Source organism: Taudactylus pleione, unplaced genomic scaffold (assembly GCF_031769625.1).
Source record: "Taudactylus pleione unplaced genomic scaffold, aTauple2 ptg001867l, whole genome shotgun sequence".
In the NCBI taxonomy this organism is placed as follows: Eukaryota; Metazoa; Chordata; class Amphibia; order Anura; family Myobatrachidae; genus Taudactylus; species Taudactylus pleione.
The window spans coordinates 84,464-103,074 of NW_028286264.1; the positions used below are offsets into that span (position 1 = coordinate 84,464).

Here is an 18,611-nt window from a genome sequence, read left to right on the forward strand (position 1 = left end):
TATATATATATATAATGCTTGCAGTCACAATACGGGGGAAGCTGGGGCAGGGGAGATACAGGGTGCCCCAACACTGGTAGCCGCATCCTGCGTTACTCTCCGCTTCCCACCGGCAGCAGCAGACAGCAGTCACGGGGTTAATGATGTGACGGGCCCGGTGCTGTGTGACCGCTACTCCCGGGATGCCGTGCGCGCGGAATGCGGAAGTGCCCGGCCTGTGGCGGCTGCAGTGTGACCCGGAGGCATGAAGCGGTGCGTGGTCAGTGTGAGGGGCGGCAAGGACAAGCACGGGGTGGCCGCGGCTTCCCTGCGGGAGCTCAGTGACAAAGGTGAGAGAGCAGCTCTATGTGTATGGCTCATATATATATATCTCTCTGTATATATCTCTATATATCTCTCTGTATATATGTCTATATATCTCTCTGTATGGCTACATCTCTCTGTATATATGTCTATATTTCTCTCTGTATGGCTACATCTGTCTGTATATATCTCTATATATCTCTCTGTATGGCTACATCTGTCTGTATATATCTCTATATATCTCTCTGTATATATGTCTATATATCTCTCTGTATGGCTACATCTCTCTGTATATATCTCTATATATCTCTCTGTATGGCTACATCTGTCTGTATATATGTCTATATTTCTCTCTGTATGGCTACATCTGTCTGTATATATCTCTATATATCTCTCTGTATGGCTACATCTGTCTGTATATATGTCTATATATCTCTCTGTATGGCTACATCTGTCTGTATATATGTCTATATATCTCTCTGTATGGCTACATCTGTCTGTATATATCTCTATATATCTCTCTGTATATATGTCTATATATCTCTCTGTATGGCTACATCTCTCTGTATATATCTCTATATATCTCTCTGTATGGCTACATCTGTCTGTATATATGTCTATATTTCTCTCTGTATGGCTACATCTGTCTGTATATATCTCTATATATCTCTCTGTATGGCTACATCTGTCTGTATATATGTCTATATATCTCTCTGTATGGCTACATCTGTCTGTATATATGTCTATATATCTCTCTGTATGGCTACATCTGTCTGTATATATCTCTATATATCTCTCTGTATATATGTCTATATATCTCTCTGTATGGCTACATCTCTCTGTATATATCTCTATATATCTCTCTGTATGGCTACATCTGTCTGTATATATGTCTATATTTCTCTCTGTATGGCTACATCTGTCTGTATATATCTCTATATATCTCTCTGTATGGCTACATCTGTCTGTATATATCTCTATATATCTCTCTGTATGGCTACATCTGTCTGTATATATGTCTATATTTCTCTCTGTATGGCTACATCTGTCTGTATATATCTCTATATATCTCTCTGTATGGCTACATCTGTCTGTATATATCTCTATATATCTCTCTGTATGGCTACATCTGTCTGTATATATGTCTATATTTCTGAAGTGCATCTGTATATCAGAATGTCTCTGTATATCTGTTTGTATATATCTGTGTATCTGTCTCTGTATATATATATATATATATATATATATATATATATGTCAGTAAAGCAGCACAGTAGCAGAGTGGCCAGTATTACTTCCTCGCTTTCCTCAGGTAAGAAGTTATTATATGTGTGGAGTTTGTTTGTTCTCTCAGTGTTAGCAATGGTTTCCTCCCACGCTACACATGTATGAAACAAAGCCACCTATACCATCACTATTAATATGGTCCCAGCATATGCCGGATCACCTCAGCCCTCTCCGCCATACCTACCGGTCCTCCTGCCCTCTCCTGGCGATCGCTCCCTTCTCCATCGCTGCTGTGAGAACGGTTCAGGGGCTCAGCGCTCGCCCCCATTCTCAGTACACATGATGGAGACGGTACTGACCACCCTCAATTATCATACAATGACGTTTCAGTCTACCCCCCCAGCTCCCCCTCAAACGTCCAGTGCCCTGAAACAGTGTTGCGTTCTTCTCTTGAACTCTGTCTGTGCAGCTGGTGTGGTACTACAAGTGCCAGCATGCCATCTCTGGCTTTCTAGCTGTTGTAGAACTACAAGTTCATGCATGCACAGTAACTAGGAAGCAGCAGGTTACCCAAGGCTGGCCAGGTGAGTGTGGTGATTCACACCGCAGAGCTCCCATGGTTATGTTACTTATGCTAATTGGGGCTAATTGCTGTATACATTATTTTTATTTCCCTGACACCTCTTACAGGCCGGACATGAGATGTCTGGAATTGTCTTACAGTGATGAAGCATATATACTGATCTGTAATTATACCATATAATGCACTATACACTGATCAGCCATAACATTAACACCACTGACAGGTGAAGAGAATACCTGTGATTGACGTTACAATGGCGTCTGACAAGGGCTGCGATATATTATGCAGCTGAAGTGTCTGAAGCAGGAAAATGAGCGAGCGTAAGGATCTGAGCCATTTTGACGAGGGCCACATTGTGGCTAGGCGACTGGGTCAGAGCTTCTCCAAAATGGCCGGTCTTGTGGGGTATTCTCAGTATGCAGTGGTTAGCACCTACCAAAAGTAGTCCAAGGAAGGACCAGCGGTGATCCTGCGACAGGGTCATGGGCGTGCAGAGCTCATTGATGCGCTTGGGGAGCGACCGCTAGCCTGTCTGGTCCTGTCCCACAGAAGAGCTCCTGTAGTACAAATTGCTGTAAAAGATAATGCTGGCTATGATACAGTGCATAACAGCTTGGTGCATAGCCGCAACCAGTCAGAGTGCCCATGCTGACCTCTGTCCACTTCGAAAGCGCCTACAATGGGCACGTGAGCATCCGAATTGGACTATGGAGCAATGGAAGATGGTGGCCTGGTCTGATTAATCACGTTTTGTTCTACTTCATGTAGACGGCCAGGTGCGTGTGTCATTTACCTGGGGAAGAGATGGCACCAGGGGAAGAAGACAAGCCGGCGGAGGCAGTGTGATGGTCTGGGTATTGTTCTGCTGGGAAACATTGGGTCCTGGCATTCATGTGGATGTTATTGTGGCAGACCAAGCACATCCCATCATGGCAGAGGTATTCCCTGATAGCAGTGGCTTCTTTCAGCAGGATAATGCACCTGGCGGCCACACTGCATGTATTGCTCAGGAATGGTGTGAGGAACATGACGGAGAACAAGGTGATGACTTGGTCTCCAAATTACCCAGTTGTCACTCTGACCGAGCATCTGTGGGATGTGCTGGAGAAACGAGTCTGAGCCACGGAGGCCCCAGGTCGCAACTTACAGGCCTTAAAGGATCTGCTGCTAACGTCTTGGTGCCGGATACCACAGGACACCTTCAGAGCTATTGTGGAGTCCATGCCTCAACAGGTCAGATCTGTTATGGTGGCATGAGGGGGACACTGTTACACAATATTAGGCAGGAGGTTTTATTCTTATGGCTGATCAGTGTAGGTGCTATGCAAAGCTGGCACGCTTAGGACAAACGTTTGAAAATTTTGAGTCTTGGGGCTGAATTCAATTAGCGTTATTAATTTACCGCGCAGGGAAAAGGGTAGTAGCCTCAGACTTTTATGCGCAAAGGCTGTTCAATAAGCAGACTTTTTTTTTGTTGTGCGCGGTAATTCTGTACTCAGAACTATGGGTTAACTAAACTCCTTTAGTATAATCTGAGAATCCGTGTACCCTCATACAGCGCTATCTTTGTGCCCCCGTTAGCCATCGCACCCCTGTAGTATAGTCTGAGAATTAGTGTCCCCTCTCGTATAGCGCCATCTTTGTGCCCCCGTTGGCCATCGCACCCCTGTAGTATAGTCAGAGAATCAGTGTCTCCTCTCATATAGCGCCATCTTTGTGTCCCGTTAGCCATCACACCCCTGTAGTATAATCAGAGAATCAGTGTCCCCTCTCATATAGCGCCATCTTTGCGTCCCCGTTAGCCATCGCACCCCTGTAGTATAGTCTGAGAATCAGTGTCTCCTCTCATATAGCTCCATTTTTGTGTCCCCGTTAGCCATCACACCCCTGTAGTATAATCAGAGAATCAGTGTCCCCTCTCATATAGCGCCATCTTTGTGCCCCCGTTAGCCATCGCACCCCTGTAGTATAGTCAGAGAATCAGTGTCCCCCCTCATATAGCTCCATCTTTGTGTCCCCATTAGCCATCGCACTCTTGCAGTTGGACCCTACGCAGGGCCCGAGCACCCTGGTTCTGGCAGAGGATGGGACCATTGTTGAGGATGAAGATTACTTCCTCTGCTTACCCGAGGACACAGAGTTTGTGTTGCTAATAGGAGACAAGACGTGGGCTTCCTGCACCATAGGTATGTGCCAATTGCAACAAACAATGTGTTTTACTGTACATGTCACTTTGTACACGTTTTTCAGACCATCCAATTTACAATCTGTTTTTCACTTAGGAAACGAAAAGACCCCTCTGAGACTCTGGGTCCCCAGTTACTCTCATTGTCACTGTAATTACAGTTATTAGGGATGTACTCGTGCCACAAGCAGGTCCTATGAGTTGTTTAAAAACAGTGTATACATGCTGCAATACTTCACTTTTAAGGTGCTTTTTGGATAGGTTCAGAGCACATAGTTGCATTCAGCCTTCATATACTGCTCATCTAGGATGTCCCAATTTAGTAGGAAATGGGATCATTAGACTGTTCACAGCAGCACAGAGTATATCAGGAGATGAGTGATGTGTCAGTGAGGGCAGGGCTGCATGTGACAGGGGCAGTGACATGATGTGAGGAGGGGAATGGAGGCAGCAGGAAGCCACAGACTGAGAGTTATATAGTGGGAGGAGCAGTGTCCCCAGCAGCACAGAGTATATCAGGAGATGAGTGATGTGTTAGTGAGGACAGGGCTGCATGTGACAGGGGCAGTGACATGATGTGAGGAGGGGAATGGAGGCAGCAGGAAGCCACAGACTGAGAGTTATATAGTGGGAGGAGCAGTGTCCCCAGCAGCACAGAGTATATCAGGAGATGAGTGATGTGTTAGTGAGGATAGGGCTGCATGTGACAGGGGCAGTGACATGATGTGAGGAGGGGAATGGAGGCAGCAGGAAGCCACAGACATGGGGGATCTATTTACTAAGCCTTGGATGGAGATGAAGGGAACAGAGATAAAGTACCAGCCAATCAGCTCCCAACGGCCATGTCACAGGCTGTGTTTGAAAATGACAGGAGCTGGTTGGCTAGTACTTTATCTCCATCCAAGGCTTAGTAAATAGACCCCTGAGTAGCATAGATGAAGTAATAAGCCTGAGTATGTTGTCTGTATTGTCAGATGGAGGCACGGCATGGCTGGCCAGGGAATCTGTTGACATGGACGATACAGATAGCGCCCAGCTACCTAAATGGAAAGTGTTAGCTGCGCAGTTGAGAGAAAACCTGTCTAACATCATTCTGCTGTCAGAGTCCGACTTCCAGGTATGTTTAACGCTTCCCTGCCCGGATCTGTGCGGCTTCTCCACCTCATTATATACATTCATTTCAGCTAAAGCGGGTTCTGTGATCTTCGTTCATTGTCTCATTTACTATAGGTGTGATCTTATGGTTATGAAGCTGTGATGATTAGTTCATGGTGTTTGTCACTTCATCATAGGCACAAATCTACAGCAAAACGTCTTCTTTCCTCCTCGTTTAGTAGCCGTGGCCTATTCTCCCCATGATATAGTGATGACATTATGAGGGGTGCTGGATAATGTAGGGTACAGAGTTATGGATTTGGGCAGTGTCCGCTGTAAGTCCGGCACTGATCACCTGCCGTATATACATGGATACGATCTTTTACTAACCACAGCATATACAGATAAGCATGGCTGGTGCAACCGCTAAGTGTGCATACGTGGCTACCATACAGAACACACAGTACATATCACTGTCTGGCCGCTGGGCACGCCCCCATACACGCTTACAGTGTGCTGGGCACGCCCCCATACACGCTTACAGTGTGCTGGGCACGCTCCCAAACACGCTTACAGTGTGCTGGGCACGCCCGCCCCCCATACACGCCCCCCCCATACACGCCTACAGCGTGCTGGGCACGCCCCCCCCATACACGCCTACAGCGTGCTGGGCACGCCTTCCCCCATACACGCCTACAGCGTGCTGGGCACGCCTTCCCCCATACACGCCTACAGCGTGCTGGGCACGCCTTCCCCCATACACGCCTACAGCGTGCTGGGCACGCCTTCCCCCATACACGCCTACAGCGTGCTGGGCACGCCTTCCCCCATACACGCCTACAGCGTGCTGGACACGCCCCCTACACGCCTACACTGCTGGACACGCCCCCCCTACACTGTGCTGGACACGCCTCCCCCCATACACGCCTACAGCGTGCTGGGCACGCCTTCCCCCATACACGCCTACAGCGTGCTGGGCACGCCTTCCCCCATACACGCCTACAGCGTGCTGGACACGCCTTCCCCCATACACGCCTACAGCGTGCTCCCCCCATACACGCCTACACTGTGCTGGACACGCCTCCCCCCATACACGCCTACACTGTGCTGGACACGCCTTCCCCCATACACGCCTACAGTGTGCTGGGCACGCTCCCCCCCCCATACACGCTTACAGTAACATTTCCCAGCTTTTCTCTTAAATGAGTCACGAGAGTCTCTATTACGTGTATCGTGTACTGGAAGGATTTCATTGCTCTGTTTGAAGTGTGCTTAGAAATTCCCTTCTCATTAAAAGTATAGACCACATTTGGCCTGTCACCAGCCAGAGAACTGAGGTCCTTCTGCAGCGGGTACTATAAGCTTTCCTAAATCTGCCTTCCGCACCCCAGCAAGGTGTTATACATATTCCCGACCCTGGTGCTCTCCGCCACCTTCTCCCTGCCGGACACGTTCTGATATTGTTACTGTCTCTCTGGGAGAACTACCGTACAAGCTGTTTGCTGTCTCTTTAAAATGTGAAAATTCTGTTTCATAAATAAACTCAATAAAAAAAAGATACAAACGATCCCATTTACATAAACCAAGGTGCAGGTGGTGGCAAAATCTCACTTTCACTTTGGAGATGACCCTCACAGATTGCGGTCAGAGATCACCCCCGGAGAGAGGTAGCAGACTAAAATCCTCCTTACCCCTGTGCTGGAGATAGAGATGCCAGGAAACATAAAATCTTACCCGTACGTGGGTATAAACCCCCCAATGCTCCCCAGGTCTCCTTATCTCTTACAGACGCTCATTGATGTGCCGACGGCTGAGCTCAGCAGAGAGATGTCTGTGGCTCCCATCAAGGCCGAGATGCTGAAAGACACCCTGCAGGGCCTGCTGGACCGGCGGGAGGAGGAACGTCAGTCTAAGGAGCTGCTGCAGCTCTATGTAACAGCTGTGGCAAAAGATGAGACTGATGGTTGCAATGTAACAGGTGAGTGGCTGGTACGGCATGGCGGTTGGGAGGCTGGTACAGTGTGTTGGTTGACGTGGCTGCTACAGGGTGGTGGTTGAGGGACTTGGTATGGCGTGGCAGTTGAGGGGGCTGGTGCGGGGTGTCGGTTGAGGGGGCTGGTGCGGGGTGTCGGTTGAGGGGGCTGGTGCGGGGTGTCGGTTGAGGGGGCTGGTGCGGGGTGGCGGTTGAGGGGGCTGGTGCGGGGTGGCGGTTGAGGGGGCTGGTGCGGGGTGGCGGTTGAGGGGGCTGGTGCGGGGTGGCGGTTGAGGGGGCTGGTGCGGGGTGGCGGTTGAGGGGGCTGGTGCGGGGTGGCGGTTGAGGGGGCTGGTGCGGGGTGGCGGTTGAGGGGGCTGGTGCGGGGTGGCGGTTGAGGGGGCTGGTGCGGGGTGTCGGTTGAGGGGGCTGGTGCGGGGTGTCGGTTGAGGGGGCTGGTGCGGGGTGGCGGTTGAGGGGGCTGGTGCGGGGTGGCGGTTGAGGGGGCTGGTGCGGGGTGGCGATTGGGGGGATTAGTACAACAGGGCGGTTAAGTAGGCTTGTACAGGATCTCGGTTGAGGGGGCTGGTACAGCGTGACGGGAGAGATGATGTACAATGTAACCAGGAAGGTGAATTTCCGTAGATTCAGTGTAATATATGATTAAGGAGAATGATCCTGATTGGTCGGTATATATTTTACACCAGAGCCTGACGGTCTTGCTGAAGTGGAGTGGGCAGAGGAGAGCCCGGGGAAGGAGGGCAGAGAGTGTCAGCTCTCCGGCCACATAATGACTGTACTGAGGAAAAAGACATTGCCGCATCTCTGCTTATCAAATGAGCAGCTAGAAGTGAGTACAGCAGCGTCAGAGTCTCTACTGCTGGCTCAGACTTATATATACACATGTGGTTATTATCAGTTCTCCTGCACAGACCTTCTCCGCATTCTTACATCTGTAACCATTCCTTGTAGCTGCCATATTGGTAAAACAGAATATCCTCCATAGACTCCTATGTAACTGTCTCCTATTGGGCAGTAATAGTAGATGGGGAAGTCCCCATACATAGAAAACCTTTTCGGGACTCCTGCAGCCAATCAGCCGTCTGCTCTCACTTTCAAAGCTCAACTAAATAAAAGACAAAGTCAGAGCGTTACTTGTTGCTATGGGCAGCAGCGTACTTAGCGTAGTATAAATGTCTGACTGTGACGTCCCTTTAATTGTTGTCCTCGTGTCTGCAGGCGGTCTGTGCGCAGGACTCTGATGCTTTGTCAGAGGACTTGAAGTGGAGTGCAGAGAATGTGCGGAAGTTGCAGACGACCTGTGCGGAACAGCTGACGTTGCGCTATGAACAATTGCAATGTATGAACGCTCTGTCACGTGTATCACAGGGCAAGAGAAGAAATCTGCCCTAGGACCCGAGGTCACAGCGAGCGTGAGGTGCAGAGGTTGGGGGTGACGCTCCAGTGCATGCCTCGGCCATAGTGCTACATGACGCAAACTGAACACAGGCCAAAGAATGGACAAGTCCGCGCCCGCCTTGGGCCGTATAAACTCTGCTACAAACAGGCTGTTTCTATACGTGTGAGGAGAGGTCATTTATTACGGTCTTCTCTTATTGGTGACACAGAAATGTCCGATTTGCTTCATGTTCTAAATAGTCCTAGAGGTGTTATTACAGCAGCGTTCTAATGCTGACCACTTATAACTGATGATGTCACAGCTGCCCTCTTATAACTGATGATGTCACTAGTTTCGCATTATAACATTATTGTTTACAGGGAATTAGTGTATTACTGGTGTATTTAATGTGATTCATCTGCTACCGGTTCCCGCTCAGGGTATTCTTATCACTAATATGTAGAATTTTGAATAGTGTATAAATGCGCTTGGGGTCTGTCCCTGCTCCTATGTACATAACATGTTGCGCAAGTGTCTGTTTTTTGGGGTATAGTCGTATTAATAAATTTCTTGGATATTATCAGCGTCCCTTTAATCTCAATATTTACTTTGCTGCAGAAATAGACGGCGTTCTTTTGTCTAATTGTGTCGCCCACAAAATGGCTGCCTCCTTTGTCCATAGTGGACAGATATACATGAATGGAAGAAGCCGATTTATCTCCATGCTTACAGCTATTACACACCTATTTAATAAAGACTAAAAATTTATTTCCTGGTTTGTTTCACGGAAATCACGCCGATACCAGGAAACCGGAACCTATTACTTGTACCCCATGGTGCTGTGTGTTCCCTCTGCCCGGAGAACATTCTGCCAGTAGTGCTGCGGGAAATCCCGATGACCGATGAGCAGTATTTAGGTTGGACATCCGTGGCAGCTGCTGTGGCGTCCTCCCATTCTCGTTCAGGGTTGTTTTGTAGACTTTCTCTTGCCGGTTTCCCTTGGTGTAAGGACTGTGCCGTCTGTCAGTGTAGATCAGGGGTTCCCAACCACGGTCATCAAGGCACACTAACAGTCCAGGTTTTAAGGATAGCCATAGTTCAGCACAGGTGACTTAATTAGTAGCTTAGTTATTTTGATTTAACCATCTGTGGTTAAGCATGGCTATCACTAAAACCAGGACTGTTAGTGTGCCTTGAGGACCGAGGTTGGGAATCTCTGGTGTAGATCGTATGGATGTGACTGAGGCAGACGTTGCTCCCTCTGTAAGCATCACATAATATATCCTGTCACATTCACCTGTGTAGCCGACTCCACACTGTACTGCAACGTCTGTGGATTACGGAGGTGGATCTCAATACATAGAATTAATATATATATCGTGCACACACACACGATTATAGGAAGGGCACTTCAATATTATAATAATAGAAACTGATGGATAAAGAAATGTTCTTCAGGGTCCATAGGGCTCCACAGGGAGACAATGGGGTGTAGGTGGGACCTGGAGGACTGGACACCAACAACAAAGCTTTTCAATCCCAGGATGCTTCAGTCCTTCCCCTTATACCCCGCCCGCAGCCTGAGGGCACTTCAGTTTCGTTGGTGTCTGACAGGAGCTGGATCACCGTTATAACAGGGGGGCTGCTATGTAGCTGCACAAGCTTGTTTTTATAATTTAACTTTCTTTTCATTTATTTTACTTTGAGAGCAGCAGTGTGAGACCGTGCATTGGACGTCTGCACAGCTGCTCCATCCCCCCTCCTCGGTGCCGTGACACCAGCCCTCGGCTAGGTACTCCTGGCAGGGCTCTGAGGGGGACTAGCTAGCCAGGCTCCCCGGACCCCAGACTGCAGCCGGGACTCAAGCGGACAGCTAAGGCGGATCCCTGCCTGCGGGGACCTGCGACTAATGCGCACAGCCTTGTCTCCGGTCTCGGGAGACAGACCAGAGGCGCTGATGTGGACACTGGTTTGTTCGGGACTCCACTAGACCACCAGGGCAATAGAAGCACTGGCACAGGGCACAATTTAAGGCCAGGGGACCCGGTGGTTAATGTCCACATAGGGGAGAAGGCGCTCTCCCTGCGGACCCTCCCACAGCTCAGGGCGCCATTCCACAGCGGTCTTACTGCTGCTCCCTCACCCTCCGCCCCCTCAGAGACTCTCAGCAGCCATTTTCTGCATTGCGGTCTCCGGGAACGCTGGGTTCAGTCTCCCTGTATACCTCTCCTGAGGGCCAGGTTATACAGCACTATATCCTACCAGCCAGTGCCGTCTGTGTAGTTGATTTTAGTGCCCACTGCAGTTATATTGTATATTCTGCATTTGTATGTGACGTGTGCTAGCGCTGCTGTCTGTGTAGTTATACTGTATACCCTGCAGTGTGTGTGACCTGTGCTAGCGCTGCTGTCTGTGTAGTTATACTGTATACCCTGCAGTGTGTGTGACCTGTGCTAGCGCTGCTGTCTGTGTAGTTATACTGTATACCCTGCAGTGTGTGTGACCTGTGCTAGCGCTGCTGTCTGTGTAGTTATATTGTATATTCTGCATTTGTATGTGACGTGTGCTAGCGCTGCTGTCTGTGTAGTTATACTGTATACCCTGCAGTGTGTGTGACCTGTGCTAGCGCTGCTGTCTGTGTAGTTATACTGTATACTCTGCAGTGTGTGTGACATGTGCTAGCGCTGCTGTCTGTGTAGTTATACTGTATACCCTGCAGTGTGTGTGACCTGTGCTAGCGCTGCTGTCTGTGTAGTTATACTGTATACCCTGCAGTGTGTGTGACCTGTGCTAGCGCTGCTGTCTGTGTAGTTATACTGTATACCCTGCAGTGTGTGTGACCTGTGCTAGCGCTGCTGTCTGTGTAGTTATACTGTATACTCTGCAGTGTATGTGACCTGTGCTAGTGCTGCTGTCTGTGTAGTTATACTGTATACCCTGCAGTGTATGTGACCTGTGCTAGTGCTGCTGTCTGTGTAGTTATACTGTATACCCTGCAGTGTGTGTGACGTGTGCTAACGCTGCTGTCTGTGTAGTTATACTGTATACCCTGCAGTGTGTGTGACGTGTGCTAACGCTGCTGTCTGTGTAGTTATACTGTATACCCTGCAGTGTGTGTGACCTGTGCTAGCGCTGCTGTCTGTGTAGTTATACTGTATACTCTGCAGTGTGTGTGACCTGTGCTAGCGCTGCTGTCTGTGTAGTTATACTGTATACTCTGCAGTGTGTGTGACGTGTGCTAACGCTGCTGTCTGTGTAGTTATACTGTATACCCTGCAGTGTGTGTGACGTGTGCTAACGCTGCTGTCTGTGTAGTTATACTGTATACCCTGCAGTGTGTGTGACCTGTGCTAGCGCTGCTGTCTGTGTAGTTATACTGTATACTCTGCAGTGTGTGTGACCTGTGCTAGCGCTGCTCTCTGTGTAGTTATACTGTATACCCTGCAGTGTGTGTGACCTGTGCTAGCGCTGCTGTCTGTGTAGTTATACTGTATACTCTGCAGTGTGTGTGACATGTGCTGTCTGTGTAGTTATACTGTATACTCTGCTGTGTGTGTGACCTGTGCTAGCGCTGCTGTCTGTGTAGTTATACTGTATACCCTGCAGTGTGTGTGACCTGTGCTAGCGCTGCTGTCTGTGTAGTTATACTGTATACCCTGCAGTGTGTGTGACATGTGCTAGCGCTGCTGTCTGTGTAGTTATACTGTATACCCTGCAGTGTGTGTGACATGTGCTAGCGCTGCTGTCTGTGTAGTTATACTGTATACCCTGCAGTCTGTGTGACGTGTGCTAACGCTGCTGTCTGTGTAGTTATACTGTATACCCTGCAGTGTATGTGACCTGTGCTAGCGCTGCTGTCTGTGTAGTTATACTGTATACCCTGCAGTGTGTGTGACGTGTGCTAGTGCTGCTGTCTGTGTAGTTATACTGTATACTCTGCAGTGTATGTGACCTGTGCTAGCGCTGCTGTCTGTGTAGTTATACTGTATACCCTGCAGTGTGTGTGACCTGTGCTAGCGCTGCTGTCTGTGTAGTTATACTGTATACTCTGCAGTGTGTGTGACCTGTGCTAGCGCTGCTGTCTGTGTAGTTCTACTGTATACCCTGCAGTGTATGTGACCTGTGCTAGCGCTGCTGTCTGTGTAGTTCTACTGTATACCCTGCAGTGTATGTGACGTGTGCTAGCGCTGCTGTCTGTGTAGTTATACTGTATACCCTGCAGTGTGTGTGACCTGTGCTGTCTGTGTAGTTATACTGTATACTCTGCAGTGTGTGTGACCTGTGCTAGCGCTGCTGTCTGTGTAGTTATACTGTATACCCTGCAGTGTATGTGACGTGTGCTAGCGCTGCTGTCTGTGTAGTTATACTGTATACCCTGCAGTGTGTGTGACCTGTGCTGTCTGTGTAGTTATACTGTATATTCTGCAGTGTGTGTGACCTGTGCTAGCGCTGCTGTCTGTGTAGTTATACTGTATACCCTGCAGTGTATGTGACATGTGCTAGTGCTGCTGTCTGTGTAGTTATACTGTATACCCTGCAGTGTGTGTGACATGTGCTAGCGCTGCTGTCTGTGTAGTTATACTGTATACTCTGCAATGTATGTGACCTGTGCTAGCGCTGCTGTCTGTGTAGTTATACTGTATACCCTGCAGTGTATGTGACCTGTGCTAGTGCTGCTGTCTGTGTAGTTATACTGTATACCCTGCAGTGTGTGTGACGTGTGCTAACGCTGCTGTCTGTGTAGTTATACTGTATACCCTGCAGTGTGTGTGACGTGTGCTAACGCTGCTGTCTGTGTAGTTATACTGTATACCCTGCAGTGTATGTGACATATGCTAGCGCTGCTGTCTGTGTAGTTATACTGTATACTCTGCAGTGTGTGTGACCTGTGCTAGCGCTGCTGTCTGTGTAGTTATACTGTATACTCTGCAGTGTGTGTGACGTGTGCTAACGCTGCTGTCTGTGTAGTTATACTGTATACCCTTCAGTGTGTGTGACGTGTGCTAACGCTGCTGTCTGTGTAGTTATACTGTATACCCTGCAGTGTGTGTGACCTGTGCTAGCGCTGCTGTCTGTGTAGTTATACTGTATACTCTGCAGTGTGTGTGACCTGTGCTAGCGCTGCTCTCTGTGTAGTTATACTGTATACCCTGCAGTGTGTGTGACCTGTGCTAGTGCTGCTGTCTGTGTAGTTATACTGTATACCCTGCAGTGTGTGTGACCTGTGCTAGCGCTGCTGTCTGTGTAGTTATACTGTATACTCTGCAGTGTGTGTGACCTGTGCTAGCGCTGCTGTCTGTGTAGTTCTACTGTATACCCTGCAGTGTATGTGACCTGTGCTAGCGCTGCTGTCTGTGTAGTTCTACTGTATACCCTGCAGTGTATGTGACGTGTGCTAGCGCTGCTGTCTGTGTAGTTATACTGTATACCCTGCAGTGTGTGTGACCTGTGCTGTCTGTGTAGTTATACTGTATACTCTGCAGTGTGTGTGACCTGTGCTAGCGCTGCTGTCTGTGTAGTTATACTGTATACCCTGCAGTGTATGTGACGTGTGCTAGCGCTGCTGTCTGTGTAGTTATACTGTATACCCTGCAGTGTGTGTGACCTGTGCTGTCTGTGTAGTTATACTGTATATTCTGCAGTGTGTGTGACCTGTGCTAGCGCTGCTGTCTGTGTAGTTATACTGTATACCCTGCAGTGTATGTGACATGTGCTAGTGCTGCTGTCTGTGTAGTTATACTGTATACCCTGCAGTGTGTGTGACATGTGCTAGCGCTGCTGTCTGTGTAGTTATACTGTATACTCTGCAATGTATGTGACCTGTGCTAGCGCTGCTGTCTGTGTAGTTATACTGTATACCCTGCAGTGTATGTGACCTGTGCTAGTGCTGCTGTCTGTGTAGTTATACTGTATACCCTGCAGTGTGTGTGACGTGTGCTAACGCTGCTGTCTGTGTAGTTATACTGTATACCCTGCAGTGTGTGTGACGTGTGCTAACGCTGCTGTCTGTGTAGTTATACTGTATACCCTGCAGTGTATGTGACATATGCTAGCGCTGCTGTCTGTGTAGTTATACTGTATACTCTGCAGTGTGTGTGACCTGTGCTAGCGCTGCTGTCTGTGTAGTTATACTGTATACTCTGCAGTGTGTGTGACGTGTGCTAACGCTGCTGTCTGTGTAGTTATACTGTATACCCTGCAGTGTGTGTGACGTGTGCTAACGCTGCTGTCTGTGTAGTTATACTGTATACCCTGCAGTGTGTGTGACCTGTGCTAGCGCTGCTGTCTGTGTAGTTATACTGTATACTCTGCAGTGTGTGTGACCTGTGCTAGCGCTGCTCTCTGTGTAGTTATACTGTATACCCTGCAGTGTGTGTGACCTGTGCTAGCGCTGCTGTCTGTGTAGTTATACTGTATACTCTGCAGTGTGTGTGACATGTGCTGTCTGTGTAGTTATACTGTATACTCTGCAGTGTATGTGACCTGTGCTAGCGCTGCTGTCTGTGTAGTTATACTGTATACTCTGCTGTGTGTGTGACCTGTGCTAGCGCTGCTGTCTGTGTAGTTATACTGTATACCCTGCAGTGTGTGTGACCTGTGCTAGCGCTGCTGTCTGTGTAGTTATACTGTATACCCTGCAGTGTGTGTGACATGTGCTAGCGCTGCTGTCTGTGTAGTTATACTGTATACCCTGCAGTGTGTGTGACATGTGCTAGCGCTGCTGTCTGTGTAGTTATACTGTATACCCTGCAGTGTGTGTGACGTGTGCTAACGCTGCTGTCTGTGTAGTTATACTGTATACCCTGCAGTGTATGTGACCTGTGCTAGCGCTGCTGTCTGTGTAGTTATACTGTATACCCTGCAGTGTGTGTGACGTGTGCTAGTGCTGCTGTCTGTGTAGTTATACTGTATACTCTGCAGTGTATGTGACCTGTGCTAGCGCTGCTGTCTGTGTAGTTATACTGTATACCCTGCAGTGTGTGTGACCTGTGCTAGTGCTGCTGTCTGTGTAGTTATACTGTATACCCTGCAGTGTATGTGACCTGTGCTAGCGCTGCTGTCTGTGTAGTTCTACTGTATACCCTGCAGTGTATGTGACGTGTGCTAGCGCTGCTGTCTGTGTAGTTATACTGTATACCCTGCAGTGTGTGTGACCTGTGCTAGCGCTGCTGTCTGTGTAGTTCTACTGTATACCCTGCAGTGTATGTGACGTGTGCTAGCGCTGCTGTCTGTGTAGTTATACTGTATACCCTGCAGTGTGTGTGACCTGTGCTGTCTGTGTAGTTATACTGTATACTCTGCAGTGTGTGTGACCTGTGCTAGCGCTGCTGTCTGTGTAGTTATACTGTATACCCTGCAGTGTATGTGACGTGTGCTAGCGCTGCTGTCTGTGTAGTTATACTGTATACCCTGCAGTGTGTGTGACCTGTGCTGTCTGTGTAGTTATACTGTATATTCTGCAGTGTGTGTGACCTGTGCTAGCGCTGCTGTCTGTGTAGTTATACTGTATACCCTGCAGTGTATGTGACATGTGCTAGTGCTGCTGTCTGTGTAGTTATACTGTATACCCTGCAGTGTGTGTGACATGTGCTAGCGCTGCTGTCTGTGTAGTTATACTGTATACTCTGCAATGTATGTGACCTGTGCTAGCGCTGCTGTCTGTGTAGTTATACTGTATACCCTGCAGTGTATGTGACCTGTGCTAGCGCTGCTGTCTGTGTAGTTCTACTGTATACCCTGCAGTGTGTGTGACCTGTGCTAGTGCTGCTGTCTGTGTAGTTATACTGTATACCCTGCAGTGTATGTGACCTGTGCTAGCGCTGCTGTCTGTGTAGTTCTACTGTATACCCTGCAGTGTGTGTGACCTGTGCTAGCGCTGCTGTCTGTGTAGTTATACTGTATACCCTGCAGTGTGTGTGACCTGTGCTAGCGCTGCTGTCTGTGTAGTTATACTGTATACTCTGCAGTGTGTGTGACCTGTGCTAGCGCTGCTGTCTGTGTAGTTATATTGTATACCCTGCAGTGTGTGTGACATGTGCTAGCGCTGCTGTCTGTGTAGTTATACTGTATACCCTGCAGTGTGTGAGACCTGTGCTAGCGCTGCTGTCTGTGTAGTTATACTGTATACTCTGCAGTGTGTGTGACATGTGCTAGCGCTGCTGTCTGTGTAGTTATACTGTATACCCTGCAGTGTATGTGACCTGTGCTAGCGCTGCTGTCTGTGTAGTTATACTGTATACTCTGCAGTGTGTGTGACCTGTGCTAGCGCTGCTGTCTGTGTAGTTATACTGTATACCCTGCAGTGTATGTGACCTGTGCTAGCGCTGCTGTCTGTGTAGTTATACTGTATACCCTGCAGTGTGTGTGACATGTGCTAGCGCTGCTGTCTGTGTAGTTATACTGTATACCCTGCAGTGTGTGTGACATGTGCTAGCGCTGCTGTCTGTGTAGTTATACTGTATACTCTGCAGTGTGTGTGACCTGTGCTGTCTGTGTAGTTATACTGTATACCCTGCAGTGTGTGTGACCTGTGCTAGCGCTGCTGTCTGTGTAGTTATACTGTATACCCTGCAGTGTGTGTGACCTGTGCTAGCGCTGCTGTCTGTGTAGTTATACTGTATACTCTGCAGTGTATGTGACTAGTGCTGCTGTCTGTATTCCTATTACTGTCAGCTTATACCTTTCCCTTTATTCTGCTATAACCCTGGCATACTAAGGTATAGGGGGCTCATTGTACCTCTCATCTCCCTATATTTGTGAGGGCTATCACATACTATATACTGGTGTTGTACACTACACTGTGCCATATTACACATACATCTGGGTTGCTCACTGCACTGTGTCAGATTGTGTGCCATAATTACCCTTGCAGCTGTGTCTGGCAGAGGTAACAATAACAAGCAGCGTGATGCTCCCACTCTGGTGTCCTGTAAGTGCTGCTCAGCTTCAGAGGACCTCATTCAGGATGGTCCTTGTGCATCTTGTTATACTGCCCCGGGCCCATCAGCCACGTTGTCCTCTCCTTGGGACCCCCCCCTCCTCCTGGGCTACTTTTTCACAGGTGCTGGCAAAAATTGCGGACCACCTAGCGGTCCCTGTGGTAGCTCCCCCTATGGGATGGCCACTGCAGGTACTCCCTGCAAATCCTTTGCCTCCCCCGTAGGTAGACGTACTTTCTACCTCAGTGCAGAGTCTGGCGGATTCCTCTACAGCCTTTCATCAAATGCTGCAAAAGGAGAGACCCTTACCCAGTATCCCTACTAAGCGTGCTGTTATCTTCCCAGTCCTCCCAGCTATCCGAGTCTGATGTATCATCTGGGGAGGCAGAAGACGCAGACCTCTCCATCGGGAGACGAGGAGCCCCCCTCTAAATAGATTTTACAGCGCTGACAAGTGCAGGTATATTCAATCCTTCAAATAGAAGAGACAGAACCCGCTCCTAAGGCAAATGAGCCCCTATGTAACTGACAGAAGGTGGTTTTACCAGAGTTCCCTCACTCTGACCAGCTATCTGATCACATGAGTGACGCGTGGAATATGCCCAGTAAAAGATTTCAGCTGCTTAAAAGTTTAGGTTCCTTTTACCTCTTCCCGCTACTGATTGCGCTAAATGGGAAGTTCCCCCAGCAGTGGATTCCCACGTGACACATCTGGTTAAGAACGTTACCTTACCTATCCTCCTGCAATGCTTTGAGGGAACAACTGTCCTACATGTATCACATTAGAGATGCTGCCTCCTATTTGGGTGAAGCAGCTCTGGATACGGCTCTCCTAGCTTCCGAGGCATCTGTCACTTCCGTAGTAGCCCGCCGTATTGTTTGGCTTCGCTCATGGAAGGCAGATTCGG

General features: G+C 48.7%; 1 protein-coding gene across 2 annotated transcripts in view; it reads left to right on the top strand.

Moving 5' to 3' along the window:
* The window catches only part of DFFA (DNA fragmentation factor subunit alpha), a 45,438-nt gene extending 36,086 nt beyond the window's left edge, over positions 1–9,352 (top strand). The window contains exons 2-7 of one of the 2 annotated variants that reach the window (XM_088465133.1): positions 117–329; positions 4,138–4,299; positions 5,273–5,415; positions 7,182–7,371; positions 8,073–8,215; positions 8,605–9,352. In XM_088465133.1, coding sequence (XP_088321259.1) covers positions 245–329; positions 4,138–4,299; positions 5,273–5,415; positions 7,182–7,371; positions 8,073–8,215; positions 8,605–8,778 — 897 coding nt within the window. In that variant the 5' untranslated portion in view covers positions 117–244 and the 3' untranslated portion in view covers positions 8,779–9,352. The remainder of the gene's footprint in view (positions 1–116; positions 330–4,137; positions 4,300–5,272; positions 5,416–7,181; positions 7,372–8,072; positions 8,216–8,604) is intronic. The other variant, XM_088465134.1, reaches the window with a different exon arrangement.
* The last annotated feature ends 9,259 nt before the right edge of the window (positions 9,353–18,611 follow it).